Here is a 23,512-nt window from a genome sequence, read left to right on the forward strand (position 1 = left end):
ATCCAAAGAGAAAAAAAATGATATTGAAAAATTTGTTTCTATCATTATGAGATATTCGTTGAATCTGTCTACAATTTCATAAATTTATTTTGATTAAAATTCTTTGGAAAAATAACCTACCAGAATATAGAAAAAAATAAAACGAAATATTACTCTCTTAAATGTCTGGAGATAAATTCCGAACGAGAGACAAATGTTATCCAAAAACTTGGTTAAAATTACTTATTGGAAGAATAGCCTATTAGAATATATAAAAAATAAAACGAAACCTTATCCTCTCAAATATCTGGAGATAAAATACGAACGAAAGACAAATGTTATCCAAAAACTTTACTATCCAAAAATCGATGGATACGTTATAAAAGAATTTGCAAAGATAAGAATTAAGAATTTTCCTCCAAGTATAATCCTGACCTTGTTTCATCCACGATAAAGAAAAACGTCGAACGATAATTCTACGAATTTCCGCTCGTAACAATGGCTACTTAAAAGCGTTTCCACATTATTAATTAATATGGAGAGAGAGAGAAAAAGAAACGTCATTCGTGAAAAGGGTCTGTTCGAAGGACAAACACGAGATCGAGAAGAAAGGTGGCCGCGAGAACAAGTGAGAAATAATCGCGTTGGTACCAAGACGCGCCGGAAGTTCAAAGAACGAGCCCTGATAAAGCGGAGCTTTGTTGATGCCTGCCACAAAGCCCACTCACGTAGGCGCTGTGTGTACCTTCAAACACCTCGATGGAAGGAACAATACGGCCGGAACGTGTTAACGCCGCCGAAAAGTTCTCCAAACGAGAAGTCAGGGTCAACGATTCCAACTGTGCCATTATTCTTTTCCCGTCAAACGATACAGAAGTGGTATTAACTCGATGGATTTCTTTGATTCGTATTAAGAGATAATAGATGGATAAAAGAATAAATTTAACTCTCGTGTCAATACCCTTTTATTCCCTCATAATTCATTCGATTAACTTATCCGATATTGTGTGCGGGGTGTATTTCAAAAGTGACTCAGCTCAGTAACTCAGAAACTTGTTGTATTTACTTCAATACAAGTTTCGTTTTTTTTTAGAAAGAAATATTTGTCGAGTGATCTATACTTAAGATCAAAATTTCATATTTGTAAAAGATTTTCAAACTACCAATTTTTATATACTTGATAATTACAAGTATAGTTACAAGATAATTACAAAAAGTATTTCAAAAGTGACGCTGTAACTCAGAAACGTTGTATTTATTTTAATACAAGTTTCGTTTTTTTTTAGAAAGAAATATTTGCCGAGTGATCTACACTTAAGATCAAAATTTCATATTTGTAAAAGATTTTCAAATTATCAATTTTTATATACTTGATAATTACAAGTATAGTTACAAGATAATTACAAGAAGTATTTCAAAAGTGACGCTGTAATTCAGAAACGTTGTATTTATTTTAATACAAGTTTCGTTTTTTTTAGAAAGAAATATTTGCCGAGTGATCTATACTTAAGATCAAAATTTCATATTTGTAAAAGATTTTCAAATTACCAATTTTCGTATACTTGATAATCACAAGTTGAATATAAAAAATTTTGAATATATATATATATATGTTTGAAAAGAAGGAATTTTATTCGTTATTTAGATTTGTCACCAATACGATGCGCTCCAAATATTTAACGAGTACAATTTATCGCGATCACGTGTCAGAAACGAGCAAGATGACGATCAAGATACATAATGAGCAACAATTGCAAACACATCGAGGCGTTTAATAAACAGTTCGAAATAATAATCGTATCTGGCGAACAGATTGTTTGGTAATTTAACGGGACAAAGAAAATTTTCTTCTCGCTTCTCGAGAGAATTCGATTGGATGTTCGTTTCCGGCCAGCCAACGTGTAATTACACGTGGATCCGTAAGTCAGTACACGGTAAATTACCGATTCCAGACAAACAATTAAACGAGGCAGAAGGGAGGATGACTCATTTAAATATATAAGGTGTCAAAGCACTTTTAACGCATTCGTGTACTCGTAACCCAATTTCCACGATTAAGATAAAATATTCGAACCGATTCGTTGTTCGTCGATACGTGAAATTTTTAACATTTTCCATCATTTTTCATATAATAACGATAATATTCTAAATTTAAACCGATAACAAATATCTTTCAATTTACGATTTACGATAATTCTTAGATAATACAGTTTCAAATTTGATGCATAAATTTTATAACACAAATTGTGTCCAGAATGATCCAGCTGATATTCGAAAAATTTTAAAAAAGAAATATATCAAAATTTTTGAAGATAAATAGAGATATTTAATGTATTCAATCCATACGTGCATATTTAACTTTTTTTTTTCTAAATATCGAGTACAAAAAGTCGATATCTATGAGTCAACCGAAGATAAAAAAAAATGCTAGCCGAACGTATCGATTTTTTTCTCTTCCATGACTCTTGGAAATGTGAAAAAAAAAAGAAAAGGAACGAAGCTTATTCGAGAAGAAACGAGAGAATTCCTCAATCTAAATTTGTTGTTTCTCGCATAATTAATTGATCGAGTAAGCATCAAGCTCGAAGAATAATTCGAAAATAAAATGAATCGAAATGAGAAAGACTCGTCCGTTAAATCGGTTTGAAAATTAATCAAGTGACGTAAAACTAGGTTATGTCAGAAGGAAAAGCAATAATCATATCTGGAAACGAAAAGTGTCGCATGTTTGAATAACCATATTAATTTTCACGGCTCGATAAGAGAAAACCAATCTCCCCGATAGAGGTACAGTTGGTCGAAAAAGTATCCAATCGACTAACCATTTTTAATTTTTTAATACGATAAAATTCCCGTACCGTGCCAGCTATTTTTACTTTTAATCCAAATGAAATTGTTCCAAACAATGTTATTTTAAAAAAAAAAAAAAAACTTTACAAAAAGGGATTGCAATTAAAAAAAATGACTACAAATAGATTTCGAATAGATCTTGGAATTGTCATTTTCCTACCGTTACAAATGTACAATTTTCCAAAGAAAATGGACAAAAATCTACTGTGACTCAAATTGACTTTTTCACGATTAAAAATCGTCAGTTTTCGATTAAAGAACAATACGAAATTATCAAACGAAGCGACTCGACTTTATTCACCGGCGATCGGGTCAATGTAATCATACGTCAGTCTTTATTTGCATACTGTCCATCCTGGTCATTAACGACAACGATACAGTTCCGATGACACTCTGACCCTGATTACCACTTCCATGCGCCGCGCCAAAGAGATCATGTTCCATAGCGACTCCTGTGTGATTCACTTGCGAAATGAAATCGCGCAATCGTCGAAATTCTATATCATCGCTCAACGTTTCAACACTCGATCATCGATTTATCAGTACGAAAGAAGTGCAAAAGTATTATCTAATGGAGAAATGTTTACGAGAGCGAAATATGGCTTGTTGCAAATTTATTCGACGAAATAAAAATAATACACGATTGATATGACGCGAGGAGAAAAAAAAGTTTGATAACAAATGGGGAATGGAAAAGTTCTTGTCGAGATACGAAAACGATGAAATTATTTTTTGAAAGATTTTAAATAGATCCAAGATTATTCTTCTTTCTTTTCTCTTTACGTTCAAAATGTGAGCAAGATTTATTGTATATCGATCATTGCGCAAGTGTTGGCGGAAGATTGAGCAACATTGTTCCAGGAAATTTCGAACGAAAAAGAAAGGAATCTGTGCTGCTTGATATTCTCGGCTGAATAGATTGGTACAAGTAGTAGGTATATAACACAATGGCTCGCCTTTATGTTAATTCTAACGTTGAAAGTTCGCCTTCTATGGACTACACTTTCTATGGTGTCAGCCTTTTTCTTTGAAACATCTTGTTTCTTCGAACAATAGCATTAATTGCCTAAGATTTCCCCCTTCTTTTTTTTTTTTTTTTTTTCTGTAGAAAATTCAATTCTTCGGTGGATTGTTTCCACTGTTCGTTTAAGGTATTATTAAAGAAAATTAAAGAAAATCGATCGAGTTAAGGATACTGATTAATCCAATTGCGTTTAAATGAGTGCAAAACTAATGCAATATTCGCAGAAATATCTCCTCCGTGTAATATCGTAAATTTAATCGAAATACATTTATCCAATTTATATGGAATTCGCTCGGTGTAAAATTAACAATTTATTTCACCGTTAATAATAATAATCGATGATGCTGTTCCCTCTCGTTCTCATGCACGAGAGAAACTATTGCTACGGTTGCAATAAACGTAGGCATGCACACTAAATAATAATGAAACTCGCAACAATGCTACGTGCGAAAGCAATTTCTAATGATTTATCGATATATATATATATATATATATATATATATATATATATATATATATATATATATATATCGTTCGTATATCTCGTATCGTCTTAGCAACATCAAAGATTATCAATCGAAGTCTTCGAACTAACATCGAATACGTTTTCAAAAATCTCTATCGTGAATTTGAAATTGAAATTCTTAAAAATTTTCGTAAGTAATTCGATTAAGCTCACCGATTATAATTTCTTTTTAATTGTTGAAATTCTTTTCAATTCTATTATTGAATGAAAAAGATCGAAGAGATTTCAAATATTCCTATCAAAGAAACGATTTCGAATTGAAACTCGAATACGTTCAAGCGATTTTTCGCATAATTTATTCGAATACGAATCGAAATCATCTACCGAATACGGAAACAATCCAAGAAACAGGCAATTTCAACACTTTCTAATAGAATAGAATCAGATTTCCAGCTGTGTGATAGGCTCGTAAGTGGTTACATTATTTCTGACGATCAATTTCTGATGTTGAATTTTATTGAATCTGATTGAAAACTGATCGCAATAAGATCTTAATAATTTTTGAAAAAAAGAACGGGAATCGACGATAACATTTACTTTCTTCGTTAAAAAATATTCAAAAAGATTTGTCTTATTAAATATAACTTTTTTTTAATATCTTTGGAAAAGACACGCGTGTAAAATTTCTGACCTATTTTCCAAAATCCGATTACATCCCCCTCGCGTATACATTCTATATAAAACTAACATTTACTTAAACAACTTCACAAGATTTACTCGAAAACGTCTTACTTCCAGCCTCCTCTCCCACGAAACTCTTCTAAAAACAAACAAACGCGTATCCAAAACTCTCCAACTTTTCGAACGCTCTGTACAAAATTTCTAGCTTCAAACTTCTTCAACGTTCCCCGCAAAGAATTTCCTTATTTTCCCTTGTATACGGCCAAAGTCACGTAGCCGAGCACAGCTGTGAAACGAGACTCTACTCGCTTCAAAAAAAAAAAAAGAAAAGAAATCGTAATCGTTTAATAACGCAAAATACGCGTGCTACGCGCGAGAAAGAAGAACGAAACGAGGGAACCAGCCACAATCAGGCAACAACAGAAAAGAAAGTATCGAGTAACGAACAATCGAGAAGAAAAATAAAAAGGGAAGAAGAGGAGGAGAAGATAAAAGAGGCAAAAAAAAGACAAAAAGAGTGAGAGAGAGAGAGAGAATAGGCAAACGAACGAGAGAGGGGAAAGTGAAACGAGGATGACGAATTCGTTTGGGAGTTGTGTTGCGTTGTGTTGTTTACCTGCTGCACGTACCACTGGGTGGAATTCTGGTTCTTCCTGTGGCTGGTGGGCTTGCAGGGGGCGCAGAGCAGCAGGGGCGCCAGTTTGTTCACCCCCTTGACACTGGCCGACGCCGGGGGCGACGTTGGGCTCAGCCCGTCATCCCCCAACACAGGCCACAGCATCCACGTGTGAATGTCCGCGGAACTTCCCCTTCTTCCGTCACTTCGATTCTGCCTGTGCAATTCGTCTCATCGTGATTCATCTGACCGTCACAATTTACGCACCGCTAATCTTTCTTCCAAACCTTTCATTTTCTACGCGGGATTGAGTTTTCAGTTTATCTTTTTAACGAGAAGGGATTTGGAAAATCCATGCCTCGCGAACCGCGCTGTATCTATCCTTTCTTTTTTATTAATTTAATGAACGAAAGGAAATAATTGACTGTGCAAAAATTTCGATTGTTCGTTAAGTTATGAGTAATTGGTGTTTGCGAGGACAAAGTTCAATTATTTACAAAATAAACCTCGACCGATATTTTTAATTGCAACAATTTCTCTATTTGTTCTCCCCTCTGGAATCAATCAATCATTCAAACGAATATATAGATTTCCTTTTCTGATGTTGGTAAATTAAGAATTGTTGATTCTTTCGGTGGTGAAATATCTTATATCGGATAATTTTCTTCCCTTTTTTCGATATTATTAAGTCCTCTTTACGAGATCGCAGAGGACAAAGAATATCGAATACGGTTCACAGAGATCTCGATTTTATTCGTTGGAAAATTGATCGATAGACGATTCGACGAGCAACTGAATTATCATCGATATATTTCGAGTTGCCAACGTTTCGATTGGATAACGCGAACGATACCAGAGATACGTTCCATTATCAAAATCGAATCGAGACGTTAAAAAGTGCGATTTGCGATCCAAGGTTAGATAAAAATTTCTCCTTTATCTGTTTAGAAATAATTTTTCCAGTGATAAAGTGTTGCGCTTAAATCGAGCTGCTCCGTTTACGAGATTATCGAGTGATTGAATAATAGGAATAGAAAAATATCGAAGTGGTTATTTCATTCTTAATGATAACATATTATAGAGAATTTTTTTCTAATTCTATCAGATTATTAGAGATGGAAAATGGGTTAATGTTCGCAGATTTGAATTAAAATCATTTTTCCAAAAATAAATAAACTTACATTAAAAAAAAAACAGTGGAATTTAATCATAGTTTGCAAAATTCAGAAGAAACTTCACTCAATCTTTGAATAAAATACACATTCCTCCATCTTTCAATCTACAAGTTCAAACCTATAAATTCCAAATGAATCATTTCCCAACGATTCGTAAAATCGATCAACTCGCGTATAATAAAGCAACAAAAGAAAAAGAAATTCTATTTTTACTCATTCTAATTTTCAAGATTTACTTTAAAAAAAACAAAGAAAAGAATAATAAACATCCCTTTGTTACACTCGTATTTTCGAAGGGAGGAAATGAAGCACGATCGATCGTTCGACAGTTGGACAATAGACGAACGACGTGGAAGAAACACAGATGACAGAAAACATTTTCGTTAAAGAGGATGTAGCTGCAACGCGTGGACGAAATTGCGCTTCCTGTCGCCTGAAAACCGCGCGTATTTTCTAAATTCGCTCGCCAACCCGTGAGTTTTCGCATTTTAAAGTCAACGATTGTCCAACCGCTACTTACCGTGATAGGGCAACGATAAAGATAAATTAAATTCGCCTGTGCGATGAACCTTGCACACCCACAATGTTTACACGACTGTTTTCGCATCGTTGCATCGACGAGAATAATATTTAATTTTCCTTAACATTATAATGTTTAAACAGCATGACGTAAAAGTTGATATTTATATAATATGTGATAATAAACTAATAATAAAAGCGTGAAAACGCTTTGAAAAAACTGGGATAGAACAGCAAATCCGAATTCACAAAGTCGAGGATTTTTCATGCGTGAAAAGAACCTGAGAATGATTTTCTTCTTTTTTTTTTTTTTTTCTTTTTATCAAGTCGATCCACGATGCGTCAGTTCTATCTATTCTGTGCGACTAGAATTTCCCACGTGCCGATTTGTTACGCAGCAGTAATGCAATATTACATATCGTAGCACTTATGATAAAATTTAACGTTTCAAAACAAAACAAACCGTCATCCTTGGACATGACGAATGACCAGCTTCTTTTTTTCGTAATTCGAAAATATATAGAAAACACGTCAAATAACTCTTCCTTGACACTTGTCTTGACCGCAAAACGGAACGTTCAATTAATAAACTCTTCTAAGATCTTCATCTCGAAATCTAACTCATTTAACACGTAAGATTAAACGCGTTCTTAAATATCTACGAAAACATAAAACCAGAAGAGCAGATCTAAGACTGGATCTAGATCGAAACTTATCGAAAACAATTTGGAATCTTCGAAAAAAAAAAAGCAAAAGAATCAAAAATTGTTAGAGAAGAAACGAGGAAGAATTGACACAACGAAAAAGGATATCGAAAACAATTTGGAATCTTCGAAAAAAAAAAGCAAAGGAATCAAAAATTGTTAGGAAGAAAGAAGAATTGACACAACGAAAGAGAGAGATATCGAAAACAATTTGGAATCTTCGAAAAAAAAAAAAGCAAAAGAATCAAAAATTGTTAGGAAGAAACGAGGAAGAATTGACACAAAGAAAGAGGGAGATATCGAAAACAATTTGGAATCTTCGAAAAAAAAAAAGGCAAAGGAATCAAAAATTGTTGGAGAAGAAACGAAAAAGAATTGACACAACGAAAGAGGGAGATATCGAAAACAATTTGGAATCTTCGAAAAAAAAAAAGGCAAAGGAATCAAAAATTGTTAGAGAAGAAACGAGGAAGAATTGACACAACGAAAGAGGGGGATAGAAAAAGGAGATAGCATCGCGAGCGGTGATAAAAATGATAGGTGAGAAGCTAAACGACGATCGTAAACGAAATCCCGGCTTCGATAAAAAGAGTGTCGATGCTCGTCGACGCCTCGTTCCGATAAAACGAACGCCCTGTCACCGCTTGCCACGAGAGACACTCCGCTTCTCTCTGTCTTGACTCTTTCCTCTCTCTCCGCATCGTTTCTCGCGCGCATCCATTCGCAAATTCAATTAACGATCGTCCACTACGAGCAACCGTGAAAAAAAAATGGTTGGTGTATACGGTTGGCTGGAAATTTAGAAGAATGGCTGGTAAACTTCGAACCGTGACTAAAGAAACTTGCGCGATATCTCATATTATGATTCATAAATTGGAAACGTGGACTGCACGGAAACGGCTGTTTCAAGAGACTGTGTTTCTCAGTAACCAGATCGAAGGAAATTAACTGTGAGATTGTTGCATTCTTCTTTTTCCTTTTTCTAATTTTATCAAATCGATTTAGTTTAGACTCGGTTTTTATTCTCTTGTGGACCGTGAACTGGAAGAATTTACGGGAGATTTAGGGAATTTTATTCCGAGAGGAGGGAAATTTAAATACTCGCGATCGTAAATCAAAGTGTTGGAGGATGGGTCAGGGTTGAGTGTATTATTCGAGTAAAACGAAAATCGTGTATGAAACTTGTTTGACTCGATGCTATTTTTCGAGTAGTTCGATTCTGTTACACCAACAAATAATCTCGTCAGGAATAAAAAAAAATTTCCTCGACAATTTATATTTATATTTATCGATCACCCGATATTTTATTTAATCTCGACTCAGACAAAAAGTTCTACTTTTCTTATATCCAAAATAAAAATGGTAAAATCGTGGGGGGTCGAATCGTTATTTTTACATCTCGAAAATTATTTCAATTTTTCTCTAATATCTCTTATACACTCTTACGCACTCGAATTATTATCATTCGAAAAATTGCAATATAAATTATTCTAAATCGAATCTAATGGAACCTGCTTCTAACCTTCCTTCGTTAATTATCGTATTCGAGAGGATGAAAATCACTTCCCATAAACCCTTAAAGCAAATTTATCTTTCCTATTCCAGGTAGAAAGGAAGCAAAAAGAAGAAGAAGAAGAAGAAGAAGAAGAAGATTAATCGATTCGTAGCAGGTAAAAGAATCAGCCGGAGTTGTTTATGCTCGATATTGGATACGAGCAAGATTTATCGAGGGATCTCGGTCTCGAATCTGTGACAGTTTGCTCGAAAATGCAGGCGATTCATTATGCAATATGCGGCTATTGTCCATAAAGGGAGCTGGTGGACCGCGCTCTCCATAGCAGGAAGTGTGTTTTAAGCTGCAGCGCGTTTCATGAGTATGAATCATTTGGCGACTCAAATGACTCGACTGTTACGTTATTTTCTTATTTAACGCGCGGGACAATGAGTGGCTCACGAACCATTCGAAAACTTCGTGCATTGTGTTATTAAATCTATATACGTGCATCCATATAAGTAATTTCACGTAATTTTAATTCTCCTTTGAGCGCGATAATTCCTTTCCTTGTAAATAAATAATTTATAAAAATTACGAATGTCTTAATTATTGTAATTTCAATTGTTATTCATCGGGAAAATATTTAACTCGCGTTAACTCGAAGATTAAAATTCGCAATCGCGTTTAATCACGTTCGATCATTATTCGTTCTCAATTACGAAAATATAAATATAGATTTTCATATTTCATGAAAATTTAGAGTTGAGAGACAACGATCTATAATCGTTCGATCTCTCGAATCCAAATCTCCTACCTTCGAGAGAAATTTTATTCTTCGAGTACGTGTCTCGAAACGGCTGGCAGAACTCGAGCCGTGTGTACAAACAGTTCTGTTAATGGTTACGTTTCGCGGCGAATAACACGACGTATTAACATCGTGACCTTATATTACGTACTTATCAAGCGAGGCTAACCGCGAGTCTTCGTAGGGAGTCTCTATCGGGGCGAAGTCAATTTACGATCATTCTAAATCAAGACGATCAATTCTTCCTAGTTACAACTTATCAAAGAGATCCGTTTTAACGAGTAAATCTCTACTCGGAATTGCCTTTACGTAAATAGAAAACGCAAAGGACAGTCCGAATTCGCACGACAATTTTTTAATAATTTTTCAAAATAATTACAAATAAAACAAATCACTGAATAATCTAATGTAACTGAAAATATCTATTTCTTAATATCTTGGCTACGAATATAAGGAAAAAGTTTCACGGATGGAAAAAATTATTCCAATTCGTCCAACTGGATCGAAAAGTCTCCAAACATCTTTATTTGGATAACAAGGATAATCGCATTCGTACGCAATTCCTAGTGATAGCAACGAAATGGCGATATTTTGAAATATCGGTGCGCGAAGCGATTAAATTGTTTTCAAGGAAAAGAAACTCGAGCGCCCGATTCGGAACAATTTTCTGAAGCGGTCGTAATCTCGAAAGGGAAATAGTGCTTGCTCAGGTCCCAGGGTAGGAGACTATCAATTACCTTTCTGCGAATCACGTCGAATGTCGCCAAGTCAGGCATCCTTTCGACGTATATACGGCGTCCGACGAAAAACGAAAGCGCGCGCCTGTGATTTATAACCGAGAATAATTTCTATGGGTAACCGGGAGAGGCGTTTCTCAGCCTCTCGGTTCACGAAATAAAGGCCGTGAAAGTGCACCAACACCGGGCACGAAAAATAAGATAAGTAAATTCTAAATTCCACGTGGCAAAAACGCGCGCCTCTACGCGCGTTTCTTTCCGTCTATAAACGTTACTCGATTTTCGTTTTTACGAAATAATAAATGCGTTTCGGAAACTTTGGGCAAGTTTTTGTGGAGAGTTTTTATGGATTTATCGTTCTGCTAAGAGGATTATACCTTTGGTCTGAAGCAGATTGTTTCTCTTTCTCCTATCCAAATACATCCGATATTTTTCCTCTTACTTGTCGAGATTAAAAGGAAATTAATTTTAATTTCTAGAATAAATACATTTCCTCCGTCCTTTCTAAGTAAAATTTGAAAAATATTAGGGCAAAAAAAAATTGAATTCTTCGTTTCACGAGAGAATTGCATTATTATCGAATCTAATAAGCTACCTTTCTCTCCTCGATCACGTTATTTTCGAAGCTTTCCTAACAAAAGGAAAAAAGAAAAGAAATGAAAAAGAAATAGAAAAATCAATTAGATCAATTAGAGTTACTCGATCCATCAGATTCGCGAGACGCCGATGAATTAAACCGCCCCTTTCCCCCCCAACTTCAACGCCATTCGTAAATAAGGCGAACTATAATTAAATATGACCGCGACGAGATATCGTTGCCGCGTCCAAGCGATAAAAGAAACGAAAAGGAAGGGGTCGAACGAGACGAGGATGTCGCTGACACATTAACATATTCGAGCCGGTTTTCCCCATATTCGCCAACCTTGATCCATCACCTTTCTCGAATGAAGCGAAAATTAAAAAAAAAAAAGAAAAAAACAGCAAATAAGATGAAACGAAAAGAACGGAGAAACAAAAATTCTCTCGAACGATTCTCCTTGCGTTTCGCGATAATCCGTGACCAAGTTTGAAGCACTTTTAATAAAAGATACCCGCTTTTAATCGCGAAAACTCGTATAAATGCCGGTTACGGAATTCGTGCCAAACCGTGCGACCAAATTACTCCCGTTTCTACGTTGCTCAGAATGTTGCACGTGCCACCGAGTGCATGTGCTCTCTAAGCTGATATACGCGCGCGATCCATTCAACCGTGCCTCTCCAACACTTCATGTCGAAATCCGCCTGTTTGCCGCGTTTCTCCCCATTTTCCGCCCGATTCGCGAGTACATTCTTTCCCTGGGGACATATTTTTCGTCATACTCTCAATTTCGAAATTCTTCGAAAATCGAAGCAATTCGTTTCGTTCGATTCGTAGAGGAAAGAAGATTTTTTTTCATGATGAACACCAAGTGTGAGAAATTCATTACTCGTTTTCCTTAATTTGATAAAGTAAATTTTTCATTAACGGACGATTAACATCGGCTATCCAATTCTGGATGCGAACGAGAATGAAAATTATCCTCCAAAGTTTTATTCTCAAACGCGTAGATCGAACGATATCTCCTCTGGTTCTATTCTGAAAATCTCCTTCAGGATTTTCAGCTATTCGATTCGAAATAAACGTTGTTAAAATAAAACGTTGTTGGAGGAACAAATTGGATGTGGACCAATCTGAAAAGCCAATCCCGACCCGAGATGGTGGGTATTTTCATCAATCGGCTTTTTCTTTCCTCGAGATGCTATCAAAAAGGATTGTACAAATATTGGATCTCACGATGGATCGGGAGTTTGTTTTGGAAAACTCGCACTACTCGAGAAGAATTATGATCGAACGTGGTTTACCGAATAATCAAAATGATTCATCCTGACAATATTTAATATCGATCCATTAAAAAAAAAAAAGAATAACTACCATCGAAGCTGTGAAAATGAAATTGAAACCTCTAAAAACAAACAATTTCACGTTATGTTATATTATCGTAATTATACACTGGTTAATACCAGAAAGTTCAAGGGAAGAAAGATTGGCGGGAAACTGAAAGGGTAGGCAGAATAGCTGAAAAGGCATGCCTAATCTTAAATCTAAAACCTGCGAGCCCAAGAATTCCGGCCGCGTAATCGTCTATTTTTACTCGTTACTCGAGTGCGATCCCCCTGCACAATTTTTAAAGAGACTACGATCGTGCCGTCAATTAAAACACAACGAACGGAATGGAATAAGCGGATTATAAGGTAACGCGTAACACACATGGATTAGTCATGCGCGCCGCTAATGCACAAGGTGCGCGATCGTTCGCATGCAAACATGTGTAACAACGCGCTCGATTTTCCAAGGCGTTCCTAGAAACGGTGAACCCATTCGATATGTCCACACGCCCTTACGAGTCTATTTGTTTCGATAAGAGATTACCTACATACGAGAATGGACATTTGAACGAAACGAAATACGTATAATATTTATGCATCGGATCGAATATACTCCTCGTTTGTAAATAAATTATTGGAAAAATCGGAGAAATTTTTCATTGCCCAATTTTTATTCATTTTTCTATTTAATATAAATTTCAATTGTGATTGTAATAATTTTTAGAGTTAAATTACGTTTGCTTTCTTTGTGTAAAATATTAATATTATGAAGTAAATATCGCGTAAAGAAGTTTGGTAACGAAATTGATAAAGTTTTTTACCGATTCTAAATTAATTGGTTTTCATCGAATTTGATTTTTCCAATAAGAAAATTTTGAATTTGTATTAATCAATAATAAACATGCCGAATAAGGATCTCTATTGTTGAGAATAATATCGAAATTCTAAATGACGAGTGCACAAAAATTAACATAAAAGATATTCTCACCGATTGAATACATTTCTCTGAACATAAACTCCTATTATTTGAATGGAAAAATCATACGTAACGAGAATCAGTGAATTCATATTGTACGAACTCGTTATATAAACTGTTTTAAATGGAGTTTATTGTATGGAAATGTCATACCATTAAAAAATTATACGAATAAAATTTAATAATCCCTCGATTCTGAAGGACACACGCCAGAAAATTTATATAAACTCGACGTTTCTTTTTTCTTTTTTTTTTTTTTCTTTACATCCTTATTAACAGTTTGATAACGTGACATTTGATAATACGAACTGACAGTCATCAAATGGAAGCGATAAAGGCACAATTGCGAGGCGCCAACACGCGTGGGAACAAATTAAATCTTCCAATCGAACGAATTGCTTGATCATCGATAACAAACATTTCCATCGTCGAGTTTAAATATGCGACTAATAAAAATCGACACGATCGATCGAGGAAATTATTCTTTTCGATAGGTTTAAATTGAATTCAAAACAACGTTTCATCCATTTATGAATAAAGAAAAATGATGGATCACAGTCTTTAATAACCGCGTTATAAGAAAAAGGAATAAGTCGTCCTCGTTTCGTGTACCTTTCATTACAATGTCTCTGCATTTTTATTCGCGATACTCAACCATGTAATCAAGAAAAATCTATATACTTGATGCAAAGTCCGCTAAAAGTACCGATCAATCAAACGACGTTAGAAACCAACACGTTCTATCGACGGAATTCGTAATGAAAGGAAAATGGGGGGGAAAAAAAAAAGCAGAGCTCGATGTATCTTTACAGAGATCCCACGATACTGTTTCGCGACCGCAATCTTGCAAACCTATTATTTATCTCATTGCTCGATCATAGTTTTCCCTCGAAAACAAAACCGTAAAAATTGAAACGGAACAGCTCGATCCTCGCATAACCTCGGATTCTCCATTTATTATTCTCACCCTTGGCAATATAGCAAGGTGAGAGGATCCAAATACACGCGGTAGATGGAACTCGTACGGTAAGATAAACAATATTTATAGGAAGTAAGATTCGTGGAATTCAATGATATCGTCAGATTCAATGAAAACACATCACGGACAGAACTGCGAATGTTTATATACTTGAGAAATATAAATGCGCATATTGCGAACGAACGTAAAATAAAATATTCGTTATAATATTATAACTAATCTAATACGAATCTCCATTTCCAATCCGTTTCTTCCTTTTCTTTCCTTTTTCTACATAATTCAGAATTTAGAGATATATATATAAATATCCGCAGACTAATTCTAATTATACCAGTAAAGAAAAGAAATCTCGAAGGGTTCCTCTTAACGTCGATCATTCTCCATATTGATATATGCCAAGGGTTAACCATTATCCCCTTTCTCTGATAAAAAAAAAAAAAGCGAAACTCAATCCCTCGCGATATCCTCCTGATATCCCAAGAATATCCTTAAATCTAGCCTCTAGAAATTCCAATAAAATCGATCACTCACCAAACACCGGCCTTCTTCCTCCCGGAGAAAATCGTGCTTTCGAACAAAGAACGGAGGGAACTGGACGTGGTCCGTAGAACCCCAGAGAAACACGACTCAATCCCCGGCAAACTTCGTACTAACTCGACACCTGCCCTCGAACCTTTCTCTCCCGCCTTGTCCTCCCGACTTCTGTTTCCACACGCCACACGCACGCACGCACGCCACACGCACGCATGCACGCACGCACACACACGCGCGTGCGAGCAGCCGCCGAAAACTCCGCCGCCACGACGCCGAGATGGGGCACAGGTGGTCGCGTATACGGATGGAGCACGAAAACAGGGAGGGAAAGAGTCACGCGACCATTTCACGCCGGGGACACGACAACACGGGCTCGCGGAGAGAACCGCGCGGCTCGCCGTCCCGACTACGACTGACTGCTCTTCGCGCGCCGCGAACACGCAATTCGGCTCAATGCAATCGAACTGACCACGCTGTTGTTACGTCCGCCACTTGTCTCCATTATCATCGTGGGCCGTGCACTGACGTAAATCTTCGCCAACCCCGCGACTCCCACATTTGAGATGGAGAGAGAAAAAGAACGGTGAAAATTTCTGGATATATAATAAATAATTTTGCCGGGTAATTTCAAACATTGAAATTTTGAATTAATTGTTAATGTTATCTACGAAAAATTAGTAAGTAAGAAAATGTGGTTGAACGGGAAATAACGAAGTAAATGAGAAAGAGAGGTTTTTATGGATACGATTTTGAACGAATGAATTTTACATTTGCGTGAAATTAATTTTCAGATTTTAAAATTTTTTCCAATACCGACGTTCATTAGGAATATTTAGAAATATTTTATATATTTGTTGATTGCAACGAATTGTCTTTTGAATATATAATTTAATTCGAAATTTAAAAACATTTGTATTGCTCGATTTTTACACGAAATGTGATGTCTCATTACATATAACTATATATACCGGTACGAGACATAAGATAAAGTTGAAACATGACATTATCTACCGGAGAAACCGAGCGGAACTCGATCGATAAATTCGATTTCAGATTTTATCATTCATACGTATGAATGACCGATCATTATTCGCATCATTTTCATTTCGATTATTTCAAAAAAATATTGGAAATATTGGAAATATTGGAACGATATCGTAAAACGATATGAATATACAATCCTATGATATCGAAAAAAAAAAATAATAATAAATCATAGCTGGAATGTAATCGAATGACGTACAATCCCATTTAACAAGAAATCATGCGTCAATTGTTGCATCCTGTCGCATACATTACAAGCATAAACAAATACAAAAAAAAATCAGCAGACTCAATTAAAAATTCTCAACTCTTGAAGCATAAAATTTAATTCGCTACGATCAACTGACATAATTCCTTGAAATTGACACAAATTTCACGTTCAATTGCAAAGATTAAAGAAATTTTCCAATATAAAAAAAAAAGAAACGTACGTATCCTCCATTTTAAACACTGTAAATTTTCACAGACATACGTATATACATAAGTGAAAATAGCATGGATCTTAGGCTAGTTATTCGGAGCAGTCTAGAGCAGTGGTTCTCAAGATATCAACTAACACCAAGCATTCAAGAATCAACCGTTGTTACATAATTTCTTAAAAATTTTACATCAATCTCTCGAAAATGTATGCCAGCTACTCTCAAAAAAGATATATATATTGTACCTAGAGAGAACAAAAAGTATGAAAATCGCTGAAAATTCTGATTCACAGACATGATTCGTCATTTAAATTCGTCCGTTTCTTTGCTACATCTTTTTTTTTTTTTTTCGTGATCGCGTGTCGGTTAATGCGACTATAATCAAGTAGATAGTTATCGTATGCCCGGAAGAATTTAAGCATGTCTCCACACGAGTCTTTAAAATATCGGATTTCGTCTCGGTCACGCTTTCTACACGAATCCTGGAAATCCGACACTGTCTCCCACGATTACGCGTAATCGGGATCCTATCTAGAGATATCTGTTAAAGAGAGTTACATTAAGAGAGAACTTCGAATTGGAGAACACGGAGTTAGAAAATTATTTCTGGGACGAATAATACAAAGTTGATTGATTTTTATCCTATACTTTCTATTTATTATCGCATAAAATTGTGTATAATATTGCAACACGTTATATCTTAAAATTGAAATAAGATTCTATGAAGTTTAGAACTCTTTCTTTTTCTTGTTTCTTTTCTTCTTTTTTTTTTTTTAATTTATATTCGTGAGAAAGTAGTATTCGTGAAAAATAATACAAGTATCTATACATTATGATACGTTATGCGTTTATATCGTTTTGTTTAATCAGTTATATAATCCCTATTGTTCGCTTCAAGATTCTTTTTTAACTCATTAAGAACTATATTTTTATGACTTCATAAAAGAGGATTGTTGTTCAGCTAAATTAAAACAAAGTTGTTTAAAGAACAATATCCTAATTAAAAGATCCATCTTAAGATTCTTTAATTTTCTTCGTTAATTAAATCATTAATTATAGTTTTCACTCGAACAACCCTATTTGAATGATACAAATAATATTTTCAAGATGGAAAAATATTCTTATTTAGAAAAATGAACAATGTGAATACAACGTTTAAAAATCGACTCGCGATATATATCTTATCTGTCACTAATCGACATTACTTTTCCATCAACGTAATGTATCCAAAATTAGGATGTGCTATCTTCAATCTATTCACAAAACATTTTTTTTGAAACAACGATTCTCCTAAACCTCCAAATTACTTCAAAAAATTGGCCCAGATTAATTCGTATCCCTTAAACAAATCAGGGGAAACAATCTCGAAGATAACAAAAGCTCGAGGAAGACCCCAATTCGAAATACATATATATATCGTTCAAATGTTGGCGACGCCACTTTGCAAAAGGTCTGTGAAGCAAAGGAGCCACTTGAACGTCAAGATGTTTGCCCTGTCTCCTCTCGTACAATGGCGAATAGATGGGATTCTGGAACAGGAGACGTAATTCCATTCCCCATATAAAGCGGCCTGAGTCATCAAATTCATCCTACACTCCACTCGAGGGTGATAGAAAGCTGTAACGAGGGTGGCCGAGAGCAACAACATGCCGGCCTTTATGACGACGAGACTATTCCGGAACTATTCCCAGATTTCTTTTCCTTTTCCTTTTTTTTAACGAAATATATTATCACGCAGAGGCGATTATGCAAACAGATTTCTTTTACGAAATCGCCGCGTCCCATTGTTGAAAGGATAGGCCTTTCGCCTTAAACCATGTTACGAGAAAAACGTTTGTATATTGTGAGTTTTAATAGGCGAAGAATTGTGAAATAAAATTTTTACCGCCGACAAGCAAAAATTCTAAACTTGGAAATAAATACAATATACAATACAATAAGTACATATATAAATACAATAAGTACAATAATAAATTTCCATCTTCTGAAATCGTGCTCCATTCGATTCCTTCTTACGAAAAATATTCGTACACACCATTCATCGTATTTGCATCGACCGCTAATAAGAAAACTTTTATCCAGGCAATGAGAGAGAGTACGTGCAACGAAATGCTTTTTAATGTAACGACGTTGCAAAATATTCACGCGATTCCTCTTTCTTCTCTTTTTTTTTTTTTTTATGACGAACCACTTAATCCCAGACTAAAGTGCAAAATTCTCAAGGATCGATCGATCTCTCGTTTTCTCGAATCGAGAGAAAGAGAGAGAGGGAGAGACCTTCACAAAGGGCGTCTAAAAGCCACCCCAGACAATGTCGAGTCCTGACGAGGGTCGCGACGTGGTACGAACTTGAACGGGGCAGCGAGTGGATCGATAAACAATTGCTCTCGTACAACGATCGCGGACTACATTTCACTCGTTATCGCCTATCCGCCACGGGAATTGGCCCGCGGCCGATAAAATGCAAGCGGTGACGTCGCTGAATCTGACGTAACAGGCGCGTAACGTCATCTCGTCGCAACATTCGATTCCACGTGCGACTTCCTACGTCAAACTGATTTATAGCGGCAGGGAAACGAGTGAATGGGGAGGCGGGATAAATATAACGCGTGAAATTATAACAGGTATCCCGAAGGGAAATACTTGGATAATTTTTAACGAGAGAAAAGATAAAATTATACAGGAAAGGAGAGAGACGCGTGTTTGGGGATCGGTTCGAAAACTGGTTATTTCGAGAGGTGTTTCCTCGTTAACCCTTCAACATCTGCGAACAAGATGTCTGGCCGTCGTCATCGTCGTGTGACGTTAATGATATCTCGTTTAATTTTTAATACGAAGTGAAAGTAACGGGAAAGAAAAATTAGAAAAATTTAGCTTTGAAGATGATGTACCGCGCGCTCCATGTTAATATCTTGATGCTTTGAGATTTTTTTTTTTTTACAAAGTTTTCTCTAATTTTCTGAGTTAAAGCTAAAATAAAATTTTCTTCGAAAATTAATGTTTTTTTTTTTCTAAAAAAGAAATCTACGTAACCTCCATGATTTCTCTAAAAACAAAATATCCTCGAGCGATCGAAACCTCGATGGTCAAAATCTGAATTTACATCTCACTCGATTTCCTTTCCAATATATAATTCCATTCGTTCCGTCTTTCCTTCCACGAGGACACACATTTCAAGATTACCCATGGCGAGGCAGCTTCTGGGAGGTCACAGATTGGAACGTGAAATTCGCGTTTCCGCGGATTTCGTGGTGCGTTTGCCATACGCGTGTGATCGTGCTATACGTGACTCGGTGCGTTTCGTTCGCCGACACGTATACCGTTTTCTTTCGTTTTGTTTCCCCATCCGTTCTCGCGTGCAATTCACCGAACAGTAAATCTTGTTAGAGCGTATACTCCACAACAGGCCGCTCCGTGCCTCAGTCTGAACACTAGAGCGCGGTCCAGCACCGTGGAAAAATCGATACTCGGCTTCTCACCACCCCGGAATCGACGGGGGAACGAACCCTGCCTCTCGAACAACTCATCGAGAGATACGCTTCTTCTCTTTTTTTCAACACCTTTCGCATCGATTCGCTTTGGAAAATTGATCGAACGAAACGATTGGGAAAAAAAGAAAAGAATAGGATCGTTCTAATTTCCTCTAATTCGATATTATCAAATTGTAAAAAGAAAAGAAAATATCGAGACTCAATTCGACTATCCATCATTTCTGTCGACTCGTAACAAAAAATTAGTTGTAGCTGTTTATCTGTTTTACGTATCGAGATAATTATAAAAAAAAAAAAAAAAAAAAATGTAAAAAAATCTAACGGTGAATCGAAAACATCCGCTCGTACCGAACAACCTCATTATTCATAGCATTCCAAGTTTCTAATCCGACTGAGAAGTAATAATTATAATCCAGTCTGTGCTCCTCGGTCCTAAGGTCGTTTACTTTCTTAGAATCGCGACTCTCGTGCGTCTGCTGTACACGCAACACGGCTAGAAAGGCGAGCGTGGTCGATAAAACCCGTAGCCCCAGGCGAGACGATGTTCATTAACCCCGTTAACTCTCGCGGATCCATTTCTGCGCGCCGATTTCTTCTTCTCTCGTTTGATGAATCTCTTGGACGAGAACACGGAAGAAACTTGATAACCGATGAAACCGTGCATATCGGCTCAACCAATCCGATAAATCAAAAGATCGATCGGGTGCTACGATTATATTCGAAGAAAAATTGATTTGGCGGAACGAGCGAGGTCACGATCGTTGGATCGATGATGGAAATCGATGAAAGAGGAGATATAGAGAAACGAGGAATCGTGGAGGCTAGCAGGATTTACGATTGAAACAGTTATATATATATATATATATTACGGTCTGAATCGTTGGATCGAGGAGTGTAACAGGTGTTAATAAACGAGGAAAGAATGCGTGAAATAAATACGATAATTGCATCCTCGACGAGCGGGATGAAATGTTGCTAAGTACATTGGTAAATTGTTGTCGTATGCAGAAGTGCATCGAGTGAATTTTAAATCTTTCGAGAATTCGTTCGAAAAATTGAAAAAATCAATTTGTCTGTTCGTGAAGTAATCGAAAAATATCAAATAAAAGTGAAGAGAGAGAGAGAAAGAGAGAGAGAGAAATGGGCATTACTCAAGGACGATCGTTGCGTGGCATATACTATTCGCGAAATTTCTCCACTTTCACACGAGATCGGCCGGTGTAAAACACGTGTTTACCAGCAGTGGTAGTCAAACCACCGCTGTTCCCAGTCATTAGAGCGTACAGAAGAAAAATCCCGATTTCTTTGTATTTGAAGCGATTCAGAAATCCAATTAGCAGCGATATACCCGATTTTGATTTGATCGTCGTGTGTGCAACTATTATCACGTTCACGCGAATTCTTTCCTTCTCTTGTCTAGTCCATTCTCTATTCTTTTTCTCTTTTCCCTCCTCCTTTAATTCGCTATTGTCATCGCTTTCGTTCGTGAAGTCAGTCGACCGAATTGCACCACGCCGAAACCTTGAGCGATTTCACACTCACGTAGGTGTACTGAGTCACGAATACGTGTGCGTGTCCCACGCACAACCCACGAGTCACGTTTTTCACGAAAATCGATGGATGAAATCTCGATGATTCGTCCGATTTTCGAGTCGATTCGAGGAGAAGAGGGGATATATTTGAGATCGAGCGCGAAATAAAAAAGAGTTAGACAATTGTTGAAATCTACTGTGACGTCTGTTGAATTTCGATTTGAACTCGATTTGAGGCGAGAAAAATTAAAAATTGATCGATAATAATTTTTATTCCCGACGAAATCTTTAAAAGCTTGTGAATTTTGCTAATATTTTTGTATTTACAATTTATATTTCCAAGATTAAATCATTCTTTTTACTAACTGATATAATAAAATTAACAGGAATTTTCGAGTACTTCAACAAAAACATTTAACCGATTAAATTATATAGAGAACGTTTATAACATCTGGAATATAATTTAAAATACATTGAATACTCTATGACAAAACAATTAAAAGTTAATTCAAGATATAGAGAGGATAGATATAGAAAGAGAAAGTCATTTGCATATATACCAACTTTTCCCTGGAATATAGCAATAACAATTTTTTATCGCATTAGGAAGTAACAATTTCTCCAATTTACCGAGTTGTGCAAAATCGATTCAGTATTTTAATCAATCCTATGATCAAATATCCTTGCCACTTGTATAAATGTTTGATTTTCGTAGCCGATACCAATTTCACAACTCCAATAAGAAACAGCTCAACCGCGAGACGCTTCTATGATTAACGTCTGCAGATCTGGCCTTTTTGCGGTTTCGAGCCTCTTAAAACTTAAACCGAGACTCGTATTTTTTTTTTTATTTATATCTGAGAGAATCTGTTCCCCTTTTACCAGCTTTTATATCTTTTGTATTACGCGTATTATCTCGAAACCATTCGATAAGATCAGAAAGGAACAACGGATTTAATATTCCTTTTCTTCCTTAATGGTCGTGGATGCAATTTCTTCCACGATTCGATCCTCCATTACAAACTTATCCGTATTCCACGCTTCTATAATTCTATGGTACCGCGTATAATTACAATAATTACGATAAAAAAAAAAGAAAGAGAGAGAGAGAAAAATTATTTCCCTATCGTCACGTGTAATCCCGTAATTCGCAGCATACGGCTTAAACATTATAACCTTCGACTCGTTTGAACTCGTATAACTCCTTCCGTTGAAATGGAAAATCGCGTTAAACGATTTTAAGTGGATCTAATATATAATATCTCGCGCGAGGTATTAAATTTTCCAAGAATCGAGGCGGTTACAAAAGAATTGTCGAGATCTGCGTTCTCGTTAAAAATTATATTTATCCATCTCCACGATGCGTTCCACTCTCCGATTTCACAGTTCCATTTGAATTTTTTGAAAGATAAGAAAAATTTGTATTCCATTAATACACTCCTCTTACAAATCCTCATAAACTAAATTATCATTCCGAACGAAAGTCTTTCCAAATCGTGGAAGAAATTATTTATTCACGCCTAATTATCCCCTTTTCCCCCCTAAATCCCCCCCTGTTTCGATATTGATAGAAACAGAGTA

The 23,512-nt window shown here is 36.0% G+C and overlaps 1 protein-coding gene across 5 annotated transcripts in view; it reads right to left on the reverse strand.

The window, feature by feature from the left end:
* The window catches only part of LOC410322 (ral guanine nucleotide dissociation stimulator), a 37,261-nt gene that overhangs the window by 9,496 nt on the left and 4,253 nt on the right, over nt 1–23,512 (reverse strand). Inside the window, exons 1-2 of one of the 5 annotated variants that reach the window (XM_026443625.1) lie at nt 15,443–15,944; nt 5,617–5,829 (exon numbers count right to left, since the gene is read on the reverse strand). The exons of 1 other annotated variant lie outside the window; for it this stretch is intronic. In XM_026443625.1, coding sequence (XP_026299410.1) covers nt 5,617–5,781 — 165 coding nt within the window. In that variant the 5' untranslated portion in view covers nt 5,782–5,829; nt 15,443–15,944. Of the gene's footprint in view, nt 1–5,616; nt 5,834–15,442; nt 15,945–23,512 lie in introns of those variants that run through there. 3 more of the 5 variants (XM_026443624.1, XM_026443623.1, XM_003250871.4) reach the window with 3 other exon arrangements.

The sequence above is a fragment of the Apis mellifera genome, linkage group LG11 (genome assembly GCF_003254395.2).
Source record: "Apis mellifera strain DH4 linkage group LG11, Amel_HAv3.1, whole genome shotgun sequence".
Taxonomy (NCBI): domain Eukaryota; kingdom Metazoa; phylum Arthropoda; class Insecta; order Hymenoptera; family Apidae; genus Apis; species Apis mellifera.